Source organism: Osmia lignaria, chromosome 9 (assembly GCF_051020975.1).
Source record: "Osmia lignaria lignaria isolate PbOS001 chromosome 9, iyOsmLign1, whole genome shotgun sequence".
NCBI classification, from domain to species: Eukaryota; Metazoa; Arthropoda; class Insecta; order Hymenoptera; family Megachilidae; genus Osmia; species Osmia lignaria.
In genome coordinates this window covers 15,355,216-15,376,909 of record NC_135040.1, presented here as the reverse complement: position 1 = coordinate 15,376,909, position 21,694 = coordinate 15,355,216, and the positions used below count along the sequence as shown (strand labels likewise).

At 31.7% G+C, this 21,694-nt stretch overlaps 5 protein-coding genes across 10 annotated transcripts; 2 read left to right on the top strand and 3 right to left on the bottom strand.

Annotated features, from left to right (window-relative positions):
* The first annotated feature begins 36 nt into the window (after window positions 1-36).
* On the top strand, window positions 37-2,986 carry LOC143305658 (arf-GAP with dual PH domain-containing protein 1). 4 transcript variants are annotated; one of them, XR_013062727.1, is made up of 6 exons: window positions 37-334; window positions 935-1,160; window positions 1,247-1,445; window positions 1,524-1,883; window positions 2,093-2,277; window positions 2,337-2,986. XR_013062727.1 is itself a non-coding variant. In XM_076690095.1 (6 exons), exons 1-6 carry the CDS (start codon window positions 253-255, stop codon window positions 2,402-2,404), a joined length of 1,158 nt encoding a protein of 385 aa, XP_076546210.1. In that variant the 5' UTR covers window positions 37-252; the 3' UTR covers window positions 2,405-2,986. The 4 variants fall into 4 exon arrangements, 3 of the variants coding, with proteins under 3 accessions (XP_076546210.1, XP_076546212.1, XP_076546211.1); XM_076690095.1 differs by having other exon boundaries at window positions 2,055-2,277; XM_076690097.1 differs by having other exon boundaries at window positions 37-338; window positions 2,055-2,277.
* A 147-nt stretch (window positions 2,987-3,133) lies between these two features.
* LOC117601993 (mpv17-like protein) lies at window positions 3,134-5,499 on the bottom strand. Its single transcript, XM_034319395.2, has 5 exons — window positions 5,363-5,499; window positions 5,056-5,261; window positions 4,007-4,119; window positions 3,856-3,926; window positions 3,134-3,796 (listed from the first exon to the last, which is right to left on the bottom strand). The coding sequence occupies exons 1-5, from the start codon at window positions 5,495-5,497 to the stop codon at window positions 3,620-3,622; spliced, it is 702 nt and encodes a 233-aa protein (XP_034175286.2). The 5' UTR covers window positions 5,498-5,499; the 3' UTR covers window positions 3,134-3,619.
* Window positions 5,500-6,577: 1,078 nt separating this feature from the next.
* On the bottom strand, window positions 6,578-7,771 carry LOC117602019 (N-acetyltransferase 9-like protein). Its single transcript, XM_034319451.2, has 6 exons — window positions 7,632-7,771; window positions 7,383-7,492; window positions 7,258-7,314; window positions 6,998-7,138; window positions 6,812-6,906; window positions 6,578-6,716 (listed from the first exon to the last, which is right to left on the bottom strand). The coding sequence occupies exons 1-6, from the start codon at window positions 7,706-7,708 to the stop codon at window positions 6,597-6,599; spliced, it is 600 nt and encodes a 199-aa protein (XP_034175342.1). The 5' UTR covers window positions 7,709-7,771; the 3' UTR covers window positions 6,578-6,596.
* Window positions 7,772-7,860: 89 nt separating this feature from the next.
* On the top strand, window positions 7,861-13,409 carry LOC117602028 (ecto-NOX disulfide-thiol exchanger 2). The gene is made up of 10 exons (XM_076690086.1): window positions 7,861-7,998; window positions 8,149-8,413; window positions 8,498-9,123; window positions 9,219-9,436; window positions 9,494-9,688; window positions 9,779-9,962; window positions 11,423-11,529; window positions 12,413-12,607; window positions 12,705-13,014; window positions 13,096-13,409. The coding sequence occupies exons 1-10, from the start codon at window positions 7,950-7,952 to the stop codon at window positions 13,311-13,313; spliced, it is 2,367 nt and encodes a 788-aa protein (XP_076546201.1). The 5' UTR covers window positions 7,861-7,949; the 3' UTR covers window positions 13,314-13,409.
* Window positions 13,410-15,470: 2,061 nt separating this feature from the next.
* ago (F-box and WD-40 domain protein 7) lies at window positions 15,471-21,604 on the bottom strand. 3 transcript variants are annotated; one of them, XM_034339635.2, is made up of 9 exons: window positions 21,266-21,604; window positions 20,678-20,762; window positions 20,350-20,586; window positions 20,040-20,272; window positions 19,829-19,931; window positions 19,221-19,739; window positions 18,696-19,103; window positions 18,245-18,560; window positions 15,471-18,175 (listed from the first exon to the last, which is right to left on the bottom strand). In XM_034339635.2, the coding sequence occupies exons 3-9, from the start codon at window positions 20,554-20,556 to the stop codon at window positions 18,012-18,014; spliced, it is 1,950 nt and encodes a 649-aa protein (XP_034195526.1). In that variant the 5' UTR covers window positions 20,557-20,586; window positions 20,678-20,762; window positions 21,266-21,604; the 3' UTR covers window positions 15,471-18,011. The 3 variants fall into 3 exon arrangements, with proteins under 3 accessions (XP_034195526.1, XP_034195518.1, XP_034195533.1); XM_034339627.2 differs by lacking the exon at window positions 20,678-20,762; XM_034339642.2 differs by lacking the exon at window positions 21,266-21,604 and having other exon boundaries at window positions 20,678-20,778.
* Between the last annotated feature and the right edge of the window lie 90 nt (window positions 21,605-21,694).

Below are 21,694 nucleotides of genomic sequence, written 5' to 3'. Positions count from 1 at the left end.
CTGTAAGTATTTACTTACTTACTTACTTACTTACTTACTTACTTACTTACTTACTTGCTTACTTACATAAATACTTTGTAAGTTCTGTTTTACCGATAGAGTTTAGCCGATTATCCTAACAGTTAAGTACTTTTATCATAGTTGAGCACTAAGTTATTAGGTGGCGTTAACAGTAACATCCGAGCGGTTGGTGAAACTAGCTAGTTTAGAGTTCAGTGATATACACATACTGCTGTTTGTCAGTGTTTTAAGATGGCGGACTTGAATGAGAAGTTGTTAGCAGAACTGCTAAAAAAACCTGGAAATAACGTATGTGCAGATTGTGGGGCAAAGAGTGAGTAGGTTTTCTGAGAAGTTCTAAATATATTAGTGTATCATGATGTAAAAAAACATTGAAAAGGTTTTGTTTAATCACGTTGTAAGCTATTCAATGATTGAATTTTAAACTTTGTTTTCGTAACTTTACTCATAATCAAGTATAAAACAGTTTAATTGCATTTCTAATATTGTGAGAATGAAGAGTAAAAGTTATTGTTTTTATTTAGCTTGATTATTTACTAAAATTCATCGAAGTACTCGTTTTCAAACCTTCAAATTTGTTGCTTTTACAAAGTATTACATGTACATAAATAAACAAATGAAAGAATGATTATCACATTTTATTAATGGTTTGATTTACAATTGTATATAGTAATAAAAAAGTTTCATGTACCTTGTTTATACATGTTTCCAAGATTTATATATGTACATACTACCCTTTGATGGGAATAATCATTGCAATTTTCATTTTCAAAATAATATCTTTCATATTCTTTTATTTACATATTCGGGTAATACTTGTAATTATATGTATGTGTATGTATATACGCATATTAATTTTTACCAAACATACAATAACAAAAAGTTTATATAGTTAATTAAAATTAAATTTCAGATCCAGAATGGGCTTCGTATAACATAGGAATATTTGTGTGCACAAGATGCGCTGGTATACATAGATCTATGGGTGCGCACATCTCTAAGGTTAAACATTTAAAGCTGGACAGATGGGAGGACTCTCAAGTAAATAGAATCAGAGAAGTTGGTAATGTAGCAGCTAGGTTGCATTACGAAGAACGTGTACCTCCGTGTTATCGTAGACCAAGCCCGGATGCACCACAGTAGGTTATCGTATATACACAACTGAAATATTGAATCAGAAAAATAAACATAACATACTTTAGAGGTTATACTTTACAATGAACAGAGTATTGGTGGAGCAATGGATAAGAGCAAAATATGAAAGAGAAGAGTTTTGTCATCCAGAGAGGCAAAATCATTACGTTTCAGGGTTCATGGAAGGATTTTTAATGAAACGTGGCAAAGAAGATTCGCGTTATCATCCTCGTAAGTTTGTTCTTTGCGAAGCAGAAGATACTCTAAAGTACCATGTTAAGGAGAATAAGGTGGGTAAATATTAAATCTTGTGTATGTATTTATTGTTGTGTATATATCGTTTGCATCTTTATTCATCGTTTCCCAAGGAGCCGAAAGCTGTTCTTAGAATATCAGAACTGAATGTGGCTTTTGCTCCACCGAAAACTGGTAATCAGAACAGCTTACAAATATCGTTTATGAAAGATGGTACAACAAGACATATCTATGTATATCACGAAGATCCAGAAGTAATTACAAATTGGTATTTGGCAATAAGATGTGCGAAACTACATCGTTTACAAGTTGCATATCCAGGAGCAACAGAAGCTGAATTACTCTCGCAGCTTACTAGAGATTTTCCTCGTGAAGGGTTTTTATGGAAAACTGGACCTAGGCATACTGATGCTTATAAAAAAAGATGGTTCACGCTAGACGGACGAAAACTAATGTATCATGACGATCCTATGGTATGCGTGCATACTTGAGAAATATTGTACATACTTATGTTTTTTGAGCATCGTACCGCATCGTACCGTACCGTACCGTATCGTATCGTATCGTATCGTGTCGTATCGTATCGTAACGTAACGTATCGTATCGTATCGTATTTATTAAATATATTTTATGCCAATTCAAAGGATGCACATCCGAAAGGTGAAATCTTCTTGGGTCATAGTTCAGACGGTTTTGCAGTGAAAACAGGAGTACCGCCAGGTGCAAGGGATCAAGGATTTTCATTTACTCTCGAAACACCAGATAGAACTTATCTACTTTCTACTCAAAGTGACGATGATAGAACGCAATGGATGAATATTATTCAGAAGGTGATAGATAAACCGCTTACTCCACAAGATGCAACTGGTAAGTTTCATCAAAGCAGAGAAAAAATGGTAATATTACTTATAATTTGAAATTTATAGTGGCAGCGCGTCTTATAAGAAAACGCACAGCTAGTGGAACAATGAATATATTTTCTTCTACAAGGTAGGGCTGGATCCCTCTTAGGTGCCTTTCCTAATTGTTAAAAGTAAATACTATCTAGACGAACCAATTGATCTGTTATTGAGAGACTGTTGAGGAACTAAGTAAGTACATCACTCGACACGCATAGCGAAAAAATAATTTTTCGTAATCGCACAATACCGTCGAGTTCTATATACGTATTTATTCGTAAAAAATACACGTTATATCTCATGCATATACATAGCATTATATATAAAAAAACAGAATCTTTTAATAAAATATAAGGCAATCGTCAGTGTTCTCATACGATTATTGCTAACAAATTTAAAAGATTTAATGTAAACAAACAGTAATTCCAAATGACGAACCAAGTGTATTGAATTAAGTGATACTTTGTGCACATGTGTAAATTTATGTACACATTTACACAAAGCATGACACTAAATTGATATATAAACATAAAATATAACATAAACTTAATACGCTCTTCGACGATACTTTTATCACGGACTGATTTTTTGCTTACTGTCAAAGCTGACAGTATTATGTGCTAAACTATGAACAATTTTTACTTAATAATACTATCTGAATAATATTTATTTGCTAATAGTTGAGAACTTTGAAAATTCTACAGAATACGGAACTATCTTGTTTAAAGTAAGTGTCGTGTAATGTAATTCGCAGAAAGTGGTAAACTTAAAATTTATGAACATTGGAATTTCATTTGATATATATTAAATATTATTTCGCAGTATTTTTCTTCTTTTTCTTTCTTTCTTTCTTTCTTTCTTTCTTTTCAAGTTACTATCGATTTATATAGATTTTTAAAATAAATACGATACAAATAGCAACGACATTCTGTACGAAAACAATAAAGTTCAGTGGCCTATTAATTGCATTTTTTGTGATTACAATAAAATAAATATTAAAAATATTAGTTACATAATTAGTATATTGTAATTTTTATAGACAATATTCGTCATAATTATATGGAATGTTTATCATGTTTCATCGTTTTTAATACAAAGTTATACATAATATGATTCTTTTGTATTATACAAGAAAAAGACTGTGTTCAACAAAGAGTTTGATTAGTATTAGTTTGAAACGTATTATCATTAAATTGAAATTGTATTCATTCGTTTAATTATGATGTGTCAATTGTTGTGCCAGTTTCTTGATAAATGTCTATTTGCCAATAAACAGGAACGTTCAATTTTATCGAGGATAATATAAGAGATCAATACTTTATTTCGCTATTGTTGTTGTTATTGCTGTCAATTAATGGTGAACTTTTCAAATAGCAAAGAATGTTTACCCAACAAAAAGCCGCTACACCGACGAAAGAAACTCGTAATGTTGGTGGTATTAGTAGAAAATTTAAGAACTGAACTGGTAACCAATACATGCACGAGGTCTAGAAAGAAAAGATTAGTTTTAAATGCTGAACGAGAAAAATCTAATGTATTTCTGTACCTTAAACGTTTGAAGAAATTTCGCTTTGCATTCATTAAAAATATCCTGCTTGCCTTCCATTAGGCTCATACCTAAAATATTAAAAACAGTATGAGAGCAATAATATTCAAACATGGTAACGATACAGACAAATAACAAGAAATATACAAACTGATAAAAAATATTATAATCAATGGTGGTGTAAGAACAAATTGGTCGACACAAAGTTTTGCAAGAATTATCTTCATTGCCGTGCCTTTGTAGAACGCGTCTAACCATTTGTACCTGAAGAAAATAGTATTGCATTGTTTAATTCGTTTTCACAAAGTATTAAGAAAGAAAAATTGGTTTTGGACAAATTGATGATAAAAGGAATATTTTTTTTTTTTTTATATATTACTTGATTGCAATTCGTAATTCGTAATTTTTTGCGACTCATACAGGCGAATTTTGCGTCGATACAAATGGCAAAGCAGAATAAGCTCACCGAAAGTGATAAGTTGAGAGAAGGCCAACGTGCCGATGAATGTAATCGTGCAATCGTCATCCAGTAGATAGGTAGTTTATTTGATGCTGGTATCTATAATAGAAGGTGTCTACGAGAGATCACCACCATCAAAATCGAGCAACGATCGGTTATTTACCGATAAATAATTAGATATATGTTACTTTTACATATATAATAAATATGAACGTTTTCTGCTATTATTATACTATAAGTTCCATTGATTTTTATCCCATGTAATATAATTAATAATCTATTCGAACATTTTGAGTCGATCCGTTGCAAAACTTATCGCATGTACATACGTGTAAGCGTGCGCGTAATACATAAATGTGCTTTGAAACGTAAAAGCAGAATGTGATAAATATATATTAAGTGAGAACTGATATAAAGCGTTATAGAAAAAAAAGGTAGAGATTGTCTTTGAAAACGTAATCATTCAATTTTAATCGCTCATGAGCGATCGTGGTACGAGCGATCAAAATGATCATTAATATTTTTATCAGTTTAACATTTTTGTACAATTAGCAGTAAATGTTAGAAAATTATATTTATTTTTCAAATAATTTTTTAAACTTCTTGTTTCAAAGTTTCATAGTAATCTAAATAATGATTTTGTTCAATACGACATGAAATTAATTGTAAATCGCGCATGTTGATCGCTCAGATTCACGATCGCTCAGATTTTGAAGGATGATCATAATAAAGCGTGATACCATGCATGTAACACCGGTCCTGCAATGAAACAACCATAGATAGCATATCGCTTAAGTTGGGCCCAATTGTAGTCTCTTAATCCCGTTGAGTTTTCGTCCAGTAAACCCAACGTTTCGTTGAATTTATTCGTCCAAATAAATAGCGGTCTCTTGTTCTCGATCGTATTCAATTCTACGGTGTTCTCCGACATTGATGATAATGGGAACTATATACAATCGAAACGATAGACCATCGAATTAAAAACCTTCGTATACAATATAACATTTTTTATAGTTACCTTTTATTCTCCGTCAAGAGAAATATTACCTTAAATATTCTGCTATAAGTTTGTCGTGTAAATTCAGCACCAGTATAAAATGAACCGTATATCACTGAATTGAAGAGTAACGGTCTTTTTTGAGCGGAATGCTTCAACTTTTGTAGAATTCTCAGGACAGACATAGTTTTCCACAAATTACAAGTAGTATGTAATTTTTTATTAATAACTTATCGTTCACCTCAATCCTTTGTTCTGTTATCTGAAAAATAAGGCGTTACATTAAACGGATGGCAAAAGTTTTTCATCAAATGAAAAAAAGTCTATATATTTTTTCTTGGTCATTTCAACTGTAAAATGTCTCCGCGTTGTCATAAAAAATAATATCTAATGAAAATTTGTTTTCCTAAACAACTGTATTATCCACGTAATTCACGTTTTTACCACCGTCGATCGCTTGGTGATCATTTTTAAAGTAGTAATTAACTAACAATTTAAAAAACAGTGGATTAACTCGAAAAGAAAGGGGGGCTGCACTTTCTCTTCATTCTGGGCCAGATTCGATAAGACTCACATATACTTATGTACTTACAAAGAACTGTATGTATGAATGTATTACACGTATGTACTTACATATGTACCGTATTATATAAGGAATACTGAAATACCGAGGAAGGAGATACTGAAATGAACTGATTTTTACAAACAGTACAAGTTTGTACATATTTAATAAAAGAAACATCATAGACGTAAGAGAAATAAAAAATCTTTGTGAATTAGAAATTTCACAATTTTGAATTGCTCTTAACCAACAAACAAAATATAATTTAAATACTTTTTTATAAATAACTTTTATCGAATATACAGATATGTAGATACAGTTAACTATTGCATTGAAAAATCTGCTTTGAAATATTTATATAAACACAACAGATGAAAAAAATACCAACTTATATATACCATTAGTTACTCACATCTCGTATTTTCGATTACATCGAACGTATTTTTGACTAGTTATTGACCGAAAAAATTTCGATACACCGAACTACGTTGTACTGAATACGCTTACATTGGACACATATTATCTACTATGACCACTTAGAATTAATCAAAACCAATCGCGTCTCAGTTACACCAATTGAAAGTAATGCTGATACAGAAAATTATTTGATAAATACAAAATAAATGTTTTAAAATCTGTTGAATTTTATAAGATTCGCGATAATAAAAATATTATAACAAAATGTATCGCGAATGATATTTTTTCAATCATTTATACAATTATTATCCATCATAAGTTTCATAAATAATTGTATCTTTAACATTAGAATGAAGCCAATCCTTCCATTGTTGGTCTACAACTTTCTCAAAAGTATACTCTTGGAAAATATGACTTTTCTCGACCTATTTTACAGCATTATCGTTGATTATTATATATATATAGATGTTAGCATTACTTCTACTAACTAACGATAAATATAATTTGATAAACAGATTACCTTGTAAAATTTTAATTTTTCAAACATGTTTAGGCTCTTCTCATTGTTGAACTTAATCTTTGCCATATATTTGGTTATATTTAATTTTTCAATTCCTAATATAAAAAATTTATCTTACACAGGGATAAAAAAGTAATTTGCAAGTAACCAGTAAAACAAAGAAAACAACATAATATGTATGCATACCATAAAGTAGCATTAAAATCATTGCTTCCCAACCTCTCTTCTTTCCTCTACAAGCAACATTTGCTATCATAATTTCAACCTCCGCGCTATTAAATTCATCTGACTGATTAAAAAATAAATTTGTGTCTCCGATCATAGCTTCTAAAATTCGTTAATATCAATATATTATATGTATAGGTATGTAAATATGTACATACTACATTTCATATGTACAAATTCACATTTGATGTATTTATGTATTTATGTATGTATGTATGTACCTATTTCGTTTGCAGTTGCAGAAAAAATGCTTTTTTCCAAAATGATAAAAGTACATTCTAAAACAAATAAAAATACAAATAATGGTTAAATTTTGTATTTTATATGTACAAACAAATTTACTCACTATCCTGATCTTGATGCCATCGTTTTTGCATTTCAAATTCTTCTTCTAGCGTTAAAACCTCTGAACCTGTAAAATAACGTAATTCTTCCGACTTCATCCATTCGTGATATCTGAAAATAAATTTCTAGAATATCTTAAATATGTACATATGTACATACAAGTATAAATGATAAAATATCATTTAAAAATGGCGGATATTTTGATAACATAAAATTATGAGCATAATCGATAAGAGTAAACGACACTTGCCTTTTAACATGTTTTTCTTTGTACGGTATTAAAATCACATTCGTTCCAATAATTTTGATATGTTCGTTGTCTTTCATATTTAGCTGACAGATAATTCGTATTTAAATAGTTAAACCACGAAAGAAACGAATGAACTGTATATAAATAGGCTTTGAAGTTAAGAAGGTTACATTTGTCATTCTGCCATATTGGATGCAGGGTTCGCAACGATATGATCTAGGATTTTCAGCAAGTACACATATATTCACTTTCTTTATCCTTTTACTGTTCATAATTTGACTAAGAATTATTATTGAACGGTAAAGAATTTAAAAGAAGATGGCTTATAATTTTCCCGGTGTGCCAGCAGCCGCTATGGCACCAATGGGTATGCTTATCATTCATAAATATTTTGTATTAACCTTTTCTATTGTACTTCGTATCTCGAATAGTTGTTTTTCCTGATTTATTGAAAGTTACGTTTATTTTATCGTAACTTTATGCATGTATATTTGTATTTAATATTGTATACTTTTAGGTATGGGACCGATGGGACCCCTTGCTTCAATTGCTGGTCCACAAAGTTTTATGGAATTAGCAGGAGGCCAAGGATTTCCTCCTCTACCTCCACCGATACCATTACCTGGAATGAATGATTCTCCTTTAGAGTTCAGTACAAACAAAAATCAACCACCGGTAGCTAGAGAAACATCTGAAGATGGTAGTGACAAAAGGGGAGAAAAAAATGATGTTAGACGAGATAGGGAAAATAGAGATAATAGAGATAATCGAGATAACAGAAGGTTTTTTTAATTTGTTTTTTATTTTATAATATTTATTTAGCAACTTTACTTGTATAATGCTCGAGCATATTTTTATCGAGACAGATCTAGAAGTGAACGAAGCGATAGAAGAGAGAGGGATAGGGAAAGAAGAGAAGAAAGAAATGAAAGAGATCGAAGAGAGGAACGACGACCAGAAGAACGAAATAGTATGAATTCCACAAATAATAATAATAACAATAATAATAATAATAATAATGGGCATAACAATTGTAATTCGAATGGTAATGAAATTCCATCGTCATCATCGTCATCAAATACAAGTAATACTCCAAATTTGGGCCCACAAATGGAACAAGCAACAGGAGTTTGGGGAATGGGAGTTGGATATCCGGTAATGGGAATGGGTCCGATGGGGCCAATGGGACCGATGATGGGTGAAATGACGCTTGGTCCACATATGGGACATACTCACAGTTACGGGCCTATGAGTATGGGAATGATGTCGCACGATGGTAGCATGATCAGTGCACAGATATTAGGACCGGAACAAATAATGAACGACGCTGCCCAGATTATGAGTAGCGCTTTACCTCCTCCACCAACAACACCGCAAGGTACCAAAGAAATTATACATTGTAAAAGTTGTACTTTGTTTCCACCAAATCCAAACGCTCCACCTCCAACAACTAGAGAAAGGCCTCCAGGATGCAGAACAATTTTCGTCGGAGGTATTTTCTTTTTCTCTTTTTTTATTTTATACCATTTCGAAAAATGAAAATCCTTACTATATTTACAAATGTCTTTTTTTGTAAATTTTATGCAGGTCTACCAGAAAATATTACAGAAACGATAATTCAAGAAATATTTGAACGGTGCGGTGAAATAACGACTCTACGTCTTTCTAAGAAAAATTTCTGTCATATACGTTTCGTACTTGAGAACAGTGTGGATGCAGCTATATATTTGTCTGGATACCGAGTCAGAATAGGATCGAGCGGTGATTCTGCAAACACTGGAAGGCTTCACGTAGACTTTGCTCAGGTTTGTAACTTCGATATACGCGATGATTAAATATTAAATAGATGTCTTGAAATACAGGCTAGGGATGATCAATATGAATGGGAATGTAGGCAGCGTCAACTACAAAGAGAGCAGCGTCACAGAGAGAGGGTTGAAAAGGAAAGACAAAGAGCACCATCCAGTCCACCCCCGGTAGTACATTACACGGATCATGAAGCGTCAAACATTTGTGAAAAGATTAAACAAGATGATACCTTTATGAAAGCGGTACAAGTGAGTAATTGTCATTGTTATCGTTCTACAATATATATTTTATATAGTTTGTTATTTTAGCAAATAAATGAATAAATTACATTGCTTTAGGTTGTCGTGACGTGGCTCGAGCGTGGAGATTGCACCAAACGCAATGCTAATACGTTTTATTCGATGATACAGTCAACCAACTCTCACGTTCGACGATTACTTACAGAAAAGGTCGCGTACGAAGAGGAGCTTCAGAAAGCTAAGGAATTGATGAAAGGCAGAATGCAGGGACTTCTGATACAATGTACGTTTATATGCTTCACATATATATTTATATACATATATATATATATATTTTTTAAAATTAGCTCTGTGCCACTGTACATTTTTTGTGTACACAAGAGCAAACCTACATACGTATTGCTTTATCTGGTAAGTTTTTTTTTTTTTTTTGGCCATCAAATAAGGATTCCATAATCCTTTGACCATTTGTTATGAGAAATATGATTACGGCAGAATTTCACGCCTCTCACAATAGTGAAAGTCTTTCTTCTTCATTGTACATCTGGTAAATTGTTTAACTTTAAGAATTTATCGTTGTAGTAGTTACAAAGGTATGTTACTTTTGATATTAAAGGTTTTGATAGTTAAAGATATAATATGCAAAATTGATTTAAATTTCTGAAACTAAAAAATTATGTTTCGAATTTTGAAAGACGCAAAATATTCTTGATAGCCCGTCAATCGTGATAAGTTCGTTGAAAAATTTCATCCTCATTGAGATTCAACATCAGGTGTATTGTAAGAAATTTATTATGTAACGAGTGTATTGTGGTCAATGCACGATCAGGACAAGTCAGTAAAGGGATCAAAGACAGTAGGAGAAAATATAAGGTGGGTGAAGAAATCCTGACTTCCGATTCTAGGCTCTAATGATTGAACAAACGAGCACAAATATCACAAAAATTCATTTTATAGAGACATAGTGTATCTAAGATTTGCATGCTTGCAATGCTAAGGATTAAGGGTGATGGGCTAAATATGTACTTGTTACAGAGATAACACTACGTTACGATTCTTACTGGTATTGTATGTAATCAGTTCATTTATACGTTGACGAGGTTGTACAAGAATATAATTATAAAAAACTTTTTCAATTTTCCAATTTTCCAATGTGTTTATCTTTTTCTTTTTCTTCTTATTAATTTTTCTTCTTTTTATTCTTTTTATCTTCTTTTTGTTTTAAATGGAATCGTAACGTAAGATTATCTTTAACGTTGGAAGCCTCTACATGTTGTGTAAGGTATTGAGAAGATGGTGCACATTTTCTGAAAGAAAATGAGCATTATTCATGACGTGTCAAAATAACTGATTGGTAGCCGAATTGCAAGGCCTTGAAAGGATCGTCAGTATGGTGAAAGCAGTTTATGAAAACATTACACATTTGGATAAGTAATTTAATAGCACGATTTATAGAAAAATTTGTATAGGATCGTCGAATAGAGTAATAGGTGTCGGGATAAATTGTCGAATATGCGTGCGAAGGAAACGTTCGAATCTGAATGATACAGGAAACTCGGAAGAAACTCGGTAACAACATGTCAATGGTTGAGATGATTGCGAAGAATATATTGTAAAGTGTATAGATAAACTAAAACGAGAGTAAGAATGTTAGATGAAAACGAATGTAGAGTTTAAAGCAGGGTATACAACAGACGATTTGTTGTGTTTTTTGTATGCAACATGCGACCATGTCATCAACAGTCAGTCAGATTGAACGCGTCTTTACTGCGGCCAGCCACAAGAAGGTCTGGGATCACTTCACAAAGGCTCAACGGAAGAATATCGAAATGTGGAAGAAACAATCCTCGGTATGTATTTGCATTTCCACGTCAGTAGCGTGTTCAGTACGTTACTCTTTTTATGATTAGACAACAGTAATCATCAACAAAGTCTTACGAGTCTCAAAGAGCTTCTTTACGCGATTGCACGTTCATCTAGAATATGCCACGCGTACGCGTTTTGCAAAAACTTTTTTTCAAAAAAAAAGGTAAGTCAATTAAAAATTACAGACGATTTCGAACAGTCTGATCGTTGAACTTTTTCCTATATGATCGGTGTTTAAACTTTGGAAATATTGGAACATGGAAGGTAAAGAACAATCATGTTAGTTCGAATTGGACATATACCGCTGACCGGAACAAAACAGGTAACAACAAATTCAACAGTTTGTAAGATAAAATACATTGTTGAGTTTTACAAACTAGATTTATTTATTCTACAACACTGGCGTGTGGAAACTGCAAAGAAAAGAATTTAGAGGAAAAAGGATTATTCTATAATAATATTACTTAACGTAAATATACATATATTATAAACAATACAGGTTTTTTTATTCAGATTTTTTTTAGGTAAGCAGGTAATTTCTTCATCAACACTTTTGGAAGATAATCAATGATTATTTTTTAAAACATTAACGCATAATGAAACGAAATTATTGTGAATCTGAAATTATAAAAATATTACATTTGAAATATTATATTAAGAAGTAACATTTTTTTAATTTTTTTTTCTTTTTTTTTTTTTTTCTTTTTTTGGATATTCGATGCTCTCTTTTCGGCATTAAAAGACACATGTGTACATACATATGCGTATTGCGTATTGCGTATACATACATGGCATGTTTTTTTGGTGTTGTTTTTATTATAAAATTGGAATTAATATTAATTTACCGATGATTTTTATTCGCAACAGGAGATTAAAGCAGTACAATTGGAAGAAACGTTGATGGAAGGTGAAGGGGAGATGGAAGTTTCGGATTCTGAAGAGGAACCTCAACGAAAAAAAGCACGTAATCAATCGGATGTGCACGATGATTCTGAAAGATTGCAAGCTTTGAAAGAAGAAAACGATAGTCTTAGATGTCAATTGGAAGCATATAAAAACGAAGTACGCAACAATTTATTGTCAGTTTTCAAAGATTCAAACTTTCTTTACGTATATGAAAATTGTCGTTAAAGGGAAATTTACATTTTTTGTTTTCTAGGTGGATTTGCTTAAATCTGAGACAAAAAGTGAAATAGATGGAAAAGATAAACAAATGAAGATGCTACAACAAACTTTAAAAGGTATGCAAGAGCAACTGATGCAGTCAAGAAAACAACAAGCACAAGACGATCAGAAAATCAAGGATCTAACTGTAAAACTAAATGCTACCAAAAAGGAAGAACCTAGAGAGAGTGAAATAATAACACTGGATAAGGATGACGATATAAACGAGGAACCTCGAACTCCCAAACAATTAGTTTCAACGTCCAACTTTGTTCAAATTACTCAAAAGGATGCCAAACTTATAGGTAACTTTGAATGAAATCATTTCAGTCATTTAGAATAATAGTTTTAAATTCTTGTAACTTTCGTAAAATTCATCATTGCAGGATTAATAGCAACATTCTTACATATCCACCCGTTTGGTGCGAGTGTAGATTATTTATGGTCGTACTTACAAAAAATGGAACCAGGTATTAAGCCAAACGAAGTAGAAGCCCTAATGCAACGATTTCCACAAGTTTTTAAACAAGACTTATTTGGAATTGGAGCAAATATGGAAAGGCGTTGGCAGTTTTCAGGCTTTAATGTTTATCGCAATCACTAATCGGCGTAGTAATTAAACTAACAGAACATCTGTTAATGAATTTTCAAATATTATCGTGTCGTGGCATTTAGTGTCATATAAATTTTTATTGTGATACTTATGATTCTTGCGGAAAAACTTTATTTCATAACGTCAATAATTGTCGTTATGAATCGGAACACTTGTAAATAAAATCGATAAATTGCAAAGACTTTAAAAAAGGTGGCGTATGTTTGTTGGTTTCAGAGAAAAACAGTTGCATAAAAACTATTAACTAATTTCTAACATTTCTTCTTCTGAATGAAATTTCAATTTATTTATACACACGAATGTCTTTATAAATCATAAAAATATCATAGAAGCAATCACATATCTCAAAGAAATCGTTAGTATAGCAAACTTATCCATAATATGTTTTCTTTATGTGCATATATTTACATGTTTTGTGTGATCAATACAGATAAAGTGAGGTGTAATCAATCCTTTTTCAAAATGACTTCATTTTCTAATCACATGTAAATTTTGAATACATAGCTTATCCAATTTGAATTTCTGTATACCAAGCTTCAATTGGTAAAAACTTCGAAACGTTGATTATGTATAAGTTTTTTTTTTTTTTTTTTTTTTTTTTTTCAAGTATGTCCAACATGTATTTCATACTTTAGAAGCAAAAATTTCATTACAAAATGTAGTTTATTATATCTATATCTACATATATTACTCATGATATTACAAAGGAGGACATTTCTTATGAAAAGCGTCAATGTTTCATAATAATTTTGATTTATAAGGTACACACGTTTAATTGTTTTGTATATATTTACGTAAAAGTCGAAGTACTCATCATTAGAAAATTATAAACAAATATATTGAATCAAATAGATATTTACAAATATCATCATTGCAATGATACATTTTATATAACATAATATGTAATTGGATTATTTAGTAAGAAAAAGACATTCGCAATTTGACATGCAATACGATTAAACCTTAATTATGTAAAAAGAAACGTTTTTTATTTAATACAATAGCATAGACTCAATTGGCCATAAAACGAAGTGTGGTAGTAATTGATTGCTACATACTTTTTAAGTTAAATATAGCAAATTTGAAACGTAGAAAGAAATAAAAGGAAATTAAATCTTATTTCTCGCTGTGTGTTAAAAAAGAAATCAGTCAAAATTAGCACAAGACCGAAAAATGATTAAACTATTTATTTTGCAAACTTGTATTCTAAGAAGACCGCCATATTTTTAAAGTTCGGCACCAGCGACATCTGTACAAAAACGGTGGAAACTACTCGGCGATTTACCGACCGATTTTCTTTTGATGCCATCTATTAGAGTATTATTAAAATAATAAATTTCAATAGTAACAACAGTAATTTAGATATAATAATTATTTTATAAAATAATAAATAATTCTTTTGTTTCGGAAAATCGGTCGGTAAATCGCCGAGTAGTTTCCACTGTTTTTGTACAGATGTCGCTGGTGCCGAACTTTAAAAATATGGCGGTCTCTTTAAAATACAAATTTTTGAAACAAATATTTTAATCATTTTTCAGTCTTGTGTTAATTTTGACAGATTTCTAGAAAAAAAAAAAGAATCAAAGGGCATAGAAATGGTGCATTTTGAGTTTTGAGTCCAAGATGAGGTAAAAACGGGGCTGGTAAAATAGGTGCGACTGTCACATTGAATGTGGTGTGCACGTGTAGACCTAACATCACTTGGGGGTATCTGCAGTGATTACAGATTGCAGTCACTGTTATTTGTGACCTTCAAAATCATAACCCTTTGAGAACAAAGCATGTCCAGTCTGGTCCAGTCGTGCAAGTCGTGTGATTTAGGGTCACTGCTGCATATGCGTGGAAAGAAATGAGTCAAATATTTGTTAGGTTATGTGATGTATTCAAATGCGACTTTGTACATACATATTTACTTACTTACGTACAAGTAAATACACAGTACCATTACATGGATTTATATTTTTAGTGCGTTTAATAATTTACATTAACATATAACGTGAATTTGATGGATCATTACGATGTACTAGGTTGTACGAAGGACTCGACGTTCGAGGATATAAAACGTGCATATCATGCGTTAGCTTTAAAATTTCATCCAGATAAGAATCCATCGGAGTTGAATAATATAAAGTTTCAGCATATATTAGAGGCATGGAATGTTTTACGCGAACCTAAATCAAGAGAAGAATATGATACTATGCAGAAGCAGGTAGAACTAGATTCCGAGTGTATTCCAGTATATGCTAGAATACATGTTAATGAATTGGAAATAGAAAATGACGACGAGGCTACGTTGATTTATCGATGCAGATGCGGTGGGCTGTACTGTGTTGAAAGAAAATATGTTCAGAAAAAAGATCAATCGATACACGTTCCATGTTTGGAATGTACTTTTCTTATCATTGTTGACACATAGTATTTATATACAGAGATAAAAAAATTGCATCATTAAAATTGTATACAACTTAATTAGAAGGTATGATGTATTAAGATATAAAGCGTAAAACAACAGGATTTAAAATGCAGCAACATTTTCTATTTCTTATAAAAAATGATACAACAGATAACATATTGTTACAAATATAAACTATTGAGCAATATACAAATAAAAACACGATCCTTAAAATATCCTAGGTTCAATAATAAAAATTGCATTTACACAAACTGTGTTATGTATTGGGATTAAAATTTATGAAGCTTATTGTCAACGGGAATCTAGCGTTTGCATATTCGCTTACATAATTCCTATAATGACAAAGTTTGTATAAAAAATTGATTTGCTATAAAAATGTACAATAAACTGAAACAGATTGTAACTTGTCTATATTTATTCACACATGATAATTGATATTATTTTGTTTAATCGATTCGTGCATATTGCACAGAATAAATTTGCAACTCTTATTATTGCACCATGGCAAAAACAGACTTGTTACTAATGTCAAAATTAATACATTTTATTTAAATATCGATGATCCAATTAATTAAATTATTATCACGAATGTTGAATAACCCTGGTTGTCTAATTAATCGGTGAATAATGAATAGTAGTGACTGACCTCTGAACGTGTCACGCGTGGAAAATTAATGAAATATTTGAAAAAGTATTTGATAATTGAAAAGTATAGACTTTACGTTGTAGATTGCATTTGTACAACTGATTAAGGAAACAATAAGATCTCTACATACATATATTGTGATGTAATATAGGCGAACTCGATCAATATTCAGTACATACAAGAATTCTGAGTAGTAAATTAATCTTGCATGAATACTGTGTATCATTCTTTTCTTAACACTCGAAATATTGTACATCGTTTTATAGCTTTAACAGGGTGTGTTTATTATTACCCTAAGGAATTCTTGTTTTGTGCCTTCAAATTTGTAATGTTTTTATTACAAGTACATGTTTAACGAGAACATACTAAAATGCATAGACATATTAAATTTCTGATGCATATGGATATATATATATACACACACACACATATATATATATATATATATCAATAGCTAAACGAGATTATAATAAATGCGTATTTGCATATTTTACAATTTACTTATTACAAAAACTAATAAAATCTGTTGAGTGTATTTATTCTTTTGTACTCAAAGTGACTGCAGTAAGGGAATAACTGTTCCTTTCACGTAACACGTTCACCAACATTCTGATTAACGAGCAACATAAACGATTTAGTTTCTAATGTAACATAACATTAGCGTCATTAAAATGCTAGAAATCGCTATGAGTTTAAAAAACGTGTTCTTAAAAATCGAAAAGACAAATAGGTAGATAGAATAGTATGATTTTACATGAACATTTGTGCATGAACAGTTTAAACGATGAAATCAAAGTTGGCGCAAATTAAACGAAATAAATCTAGTGGAAAACAATGTTCATTTCATTAAGAAATGATTAAATATTGATTATATTATCCAATAAATTATGCACAATTCCCATAATAATTAATTTAATCAACATAAATGAAGAATTTAAATAAGTCATACGTAATACAACAGAGTCGAAGAACTTATTATATAAAGAATATCCTTAGTACTCTGGTCGTTTTTTTGTTTTTTTGTTTTATCTAAATTTACCATTTATTTATTCCAATTTTCTTTCTCGTTCTTTCGTTTTCTTCACTCGAATCTTTTGTTTACTTTTTTAAAATTTGAGATTCTTCAAGCAACATTTGTATCTATAAGTTCGATAAATACAGTACGAAATTTTGTTTTTTATAGTTTAAAAATACTTTCCTAAACGCCCATACAAATCGTTATGTGTATAATTATAATGTGTTTACGATGGGCTGTTACCGTTTAAAATTACCAGCGACTTCTTTTAGATTTTGTAACAGCAATAATACAGTAATACACTGTTAAGCTCCTCGTTCTTCTTAATTTGTTGAGTCTTTGAAATCTCACATTTGTACACCACGAATAATACACTCCATAATTAATATAATTAATGCCTTCGATTTAAACGTTCTAAACCATTTTGGAGATCTGATTTACAACTATCGATTCATTGTTTGACTTTCTACGATCTCCTTTCAGGTTTCCGACATACATTCCTATCACAATCACACCACGTAATACATGAATCATTGTACAGTAGATTGATTACGCTACCTAATTCGAATATGTACAGAAGTCATAGAGCAGGATAGTTTTGCACCGCAGAGTGCACTATTTTACCTCTACATCAAAGTCGAGAACAAGAAGTTTGGTTTCCTCCGTACCATTACGGCTACCCACTGCACACACCAATTTTGTATCACTTGCACGTATCCTCCACACAACACCACCACTTCCGCCGCTTTCGAGAGCAACCAAGTTTCTTATAAAATCACCTAAGGATACACGGGGTAAATATTAAAAACCAGTTTGATTAAAGAAATTATTGTCAAATGAAAACTTACCAGTTTTAACATCCCAAAGTTTCACGGTACCATCATCGGACGAAGTAATTACAAAATGACTGTTGAATTGAAGGCAAGTAACAGCAGATTGATGCTTATTTGGACCAGAAAGAGTTTGAAGGCAGTGACCACTAACGATATCCCATACTTTAACGGTTGAATCAGCATTTCCGGATACTAGAATATTATTACGTAATTCCATTCCCGAAGTAAGCGATTGATGTCCCATTAACGTATGCCTGCATGCACCAGTTTCAACTTCCCATACTCTAATGCTTGTATCCAAAGAACCGCTAACAACATGTACACCATCGAACTGATATAAACACAAACACAAAAACAAAAAAGAAAACAAAGAACGTGTTAATCTTTTTTCATATCTATGCGTCGTAATCTCTATCGTGGTACAGGTAGATTTTTTTTTTCTGAGTACAATTTAAACGATACTTACTTGGAGGGAATAAACACGATTTGTATGTCCTTGTAACGTATGAAGGCACTCCTCACGTTCCGGATTCCAAACTTTGACCATGTAATCATAGGCGCCGCTGACCACTAATTTTCCATCGTATTGCACACATCTAACAGCTGCCAAATGACCCACAAGCACATGTAAACATTCGCCAGTATCCACTTGCCATACCCTTAATGTAGCGTCCCTACTACCACTGACTACTTTATTCCCATGCAGATGCATACACCTCACCGTTGAGGTATGCCCATACAATGTATGAATGCACTGACCAGTTTCAGCATTCCACACTTTTAAAGTACGATCTGTACTACCACTGATTACGGTAGTACCGGACATTTGTGAGGACCATACCCCACCAGTATGTCCAACTAATGTTCGTAAGCACTGTAAGATAAGATAAAATATAAAAAGGTAATCAACAAAACTGAAGTAATAGGAAACCAACCGCTATGTAAGAAATTTATATTACTTCGTAATTATTCATCTTAATTTTTCACTTACCTTACCCGTAATGGCGGACCACACTTTCAGAGTATTATCGTCAGAACCACTCACTATTCGATTACCGGAAAACTGAAGGCAGGTAATCACATGATCATCGTGTCCTTTCAAAACTTTTGGCGTGCGGATTGGCTTTGTCCTCCAATTCATCTTTATGTTATGTTGCCTCATGTATGCTTGTTTCCAAGGTGAAGAAGAATTACCAGAATTTCTACAATTCTTACGTTTAACTGGAGGTAAATCTTTCAAGTCTTCTATACCAGCTGCTCTACATTTTTCTTTCCACAACAAATTATCATCAGCGAGAAATCGCCAATTACGACATGTTTGTGCAGCACGTAAAAGATCCCTCGGCTCTAAGAAAGCTAATACCGACAAGGCCAATTCTTTCGGTAATAATGATATGAAGTCTCTTTGAAACTGAGGCTCGATCACCTGCATCATGTGCCGTACTTGCGTTGGTTCGCATCGTTCAATTAATTCATCTATAGCTAACATTCTTTCTGCGTTTGACCACCTCTGTAGTTATAATTAATAATTTTAATTTGTACCTACTTTTTAATCGAATGCAAGAACTTATTTGATCAAAGAATTTAGTTTTCTTATACCTGAAACTGAAGAAGCCAATTACTCATTTCAGGTGGTGGATTATCTTTTGTTGGAATAACGCATCTCATATGTTTGCCTTTCTCATCCAATTTTTTAACGATCCTGTAAAGAAAAAAAAAAAAAAAAAAAAAAAAAACATGTGCATTATAAAATATCTCCAGAATTATTTTCAAAAATTATTTCGAATAATGTTCTTTAAACTGTATTTACATTGAATGCGATTTATTATCTTCTGGATTAAGCTTTTTACAGGGTAAACTCGATTCTGTCTCACTTTTACGTTTTCTTTGTGGTTGAACAACGTCCAAGGGTACGCAAGTGTGTAAAATGGGACTGTGTACTTGTTGTGTAAGAGACTGCGATTGTGTTGTAGATAGCGAACAATTATTACTTTCGAGATCGGGTTCACATTCTGCATCACAGAACATTCCAGTGTCACTGATCTGAAATCAAATTAATTTTAATATGTTAATGCACACAAGCTTTTGCATCATGCTCTTGATACAAAAATAGAACTCACTTCACTTTCTTCTTCGCTACTGTCATATTCTTCTTCCTCACCATCCTCACCATAATCTTCTGATTCTTCATCTTGCGGTAATAAAGAATGCATAGGTTCCAAGGAACTAGGTCCTGGAACACCCTCAATGCCTTCTACAGGACTAGGACTTGTACCGCCTGGTTTACCATTAGATATTTTATTAGATGACGAAGAAGGGACAGACATCACTGTCTTATGTCTAATCTATTGTATTACCTGAACAAAAACCAATAATTTATTAATGTTTTTCTTGATTAAAGGAATTTTGTTTCATTTCAAGTTGTTATATAGGATGTAAGAAACTTACAAAAAAATTATTAATCAAATGTAAAATTTACTGTATTTGCATTTTTATTACAATTCTCTGGACCATCAAAGTATGTTTCTAAAATCTTATATGCGTAAAAAATTACATAAAGCATATTAATTTATAGAGTTGTGACCATTTATGTTGATTCATTTTATTAATTTTTACACTGAAAGATTATCATTCTACATTTATTATCTATTGCAATTCTAATTTTATCGATTATTAAGCAAAAGTAAAAGTAAATTTTACAAAAGTACGAAAATATCATAAATTGGTAATCACAAAGAAAGTAAGTTTGTTATTTAATATTTCTTCTGTATGTTTTAATTTTTTAAATTTTTGTAAGGAAAAAAAGGAGTAATAAAGAATTAACAAAGATGTACTGATAAGGAGGGTATTCATGAAAATACAATTCTTCAAAATGAATAGAAATCCTAACCTTAGATAGAATCTAAAATTAAGTTAAATTCAGAACATAGCCTAGAATAATAAAGAACCGGTTAGCCACACCCCTAATTTTCGCGAGATTGTCATAAGAAGCGAAAGAGTAAAATAAGAAATCGGAAACGAGTAAACAAATCATACTTAGATCAAACGTTTTTCCTCAGTTGTTTCCTTATTGTATGTACAATTACTAAACCACGATGATCCAAGTTTCGTAGTTTCGATTAATGTTTCTATCATATGGTCACAGTACGCATTTTTAGTATGTCGATATTTTGCTAGGTTAGAATCTAATAAAGTTAACTTTCTGTTTAAGGATTTAGGCCCACACGAGTGTTGAAACAAAAATAAGAAACAGGTGTAAACACAGAAAAAGATCCATCGGTAGCTCTCAGTAGCCCCGAGGTTTTTATCTCTTCGGATTCGGTGCTTCGTAGACAGGTAGCTGTTGCACATGCGTTCGCCTTCGTAAGCCGCGTATTCACTGCAATTCACTGATCTGTTTTTTTTCATCGTATCAGACGATTATATATATATATATATATATATATATATGTATATATGTATATG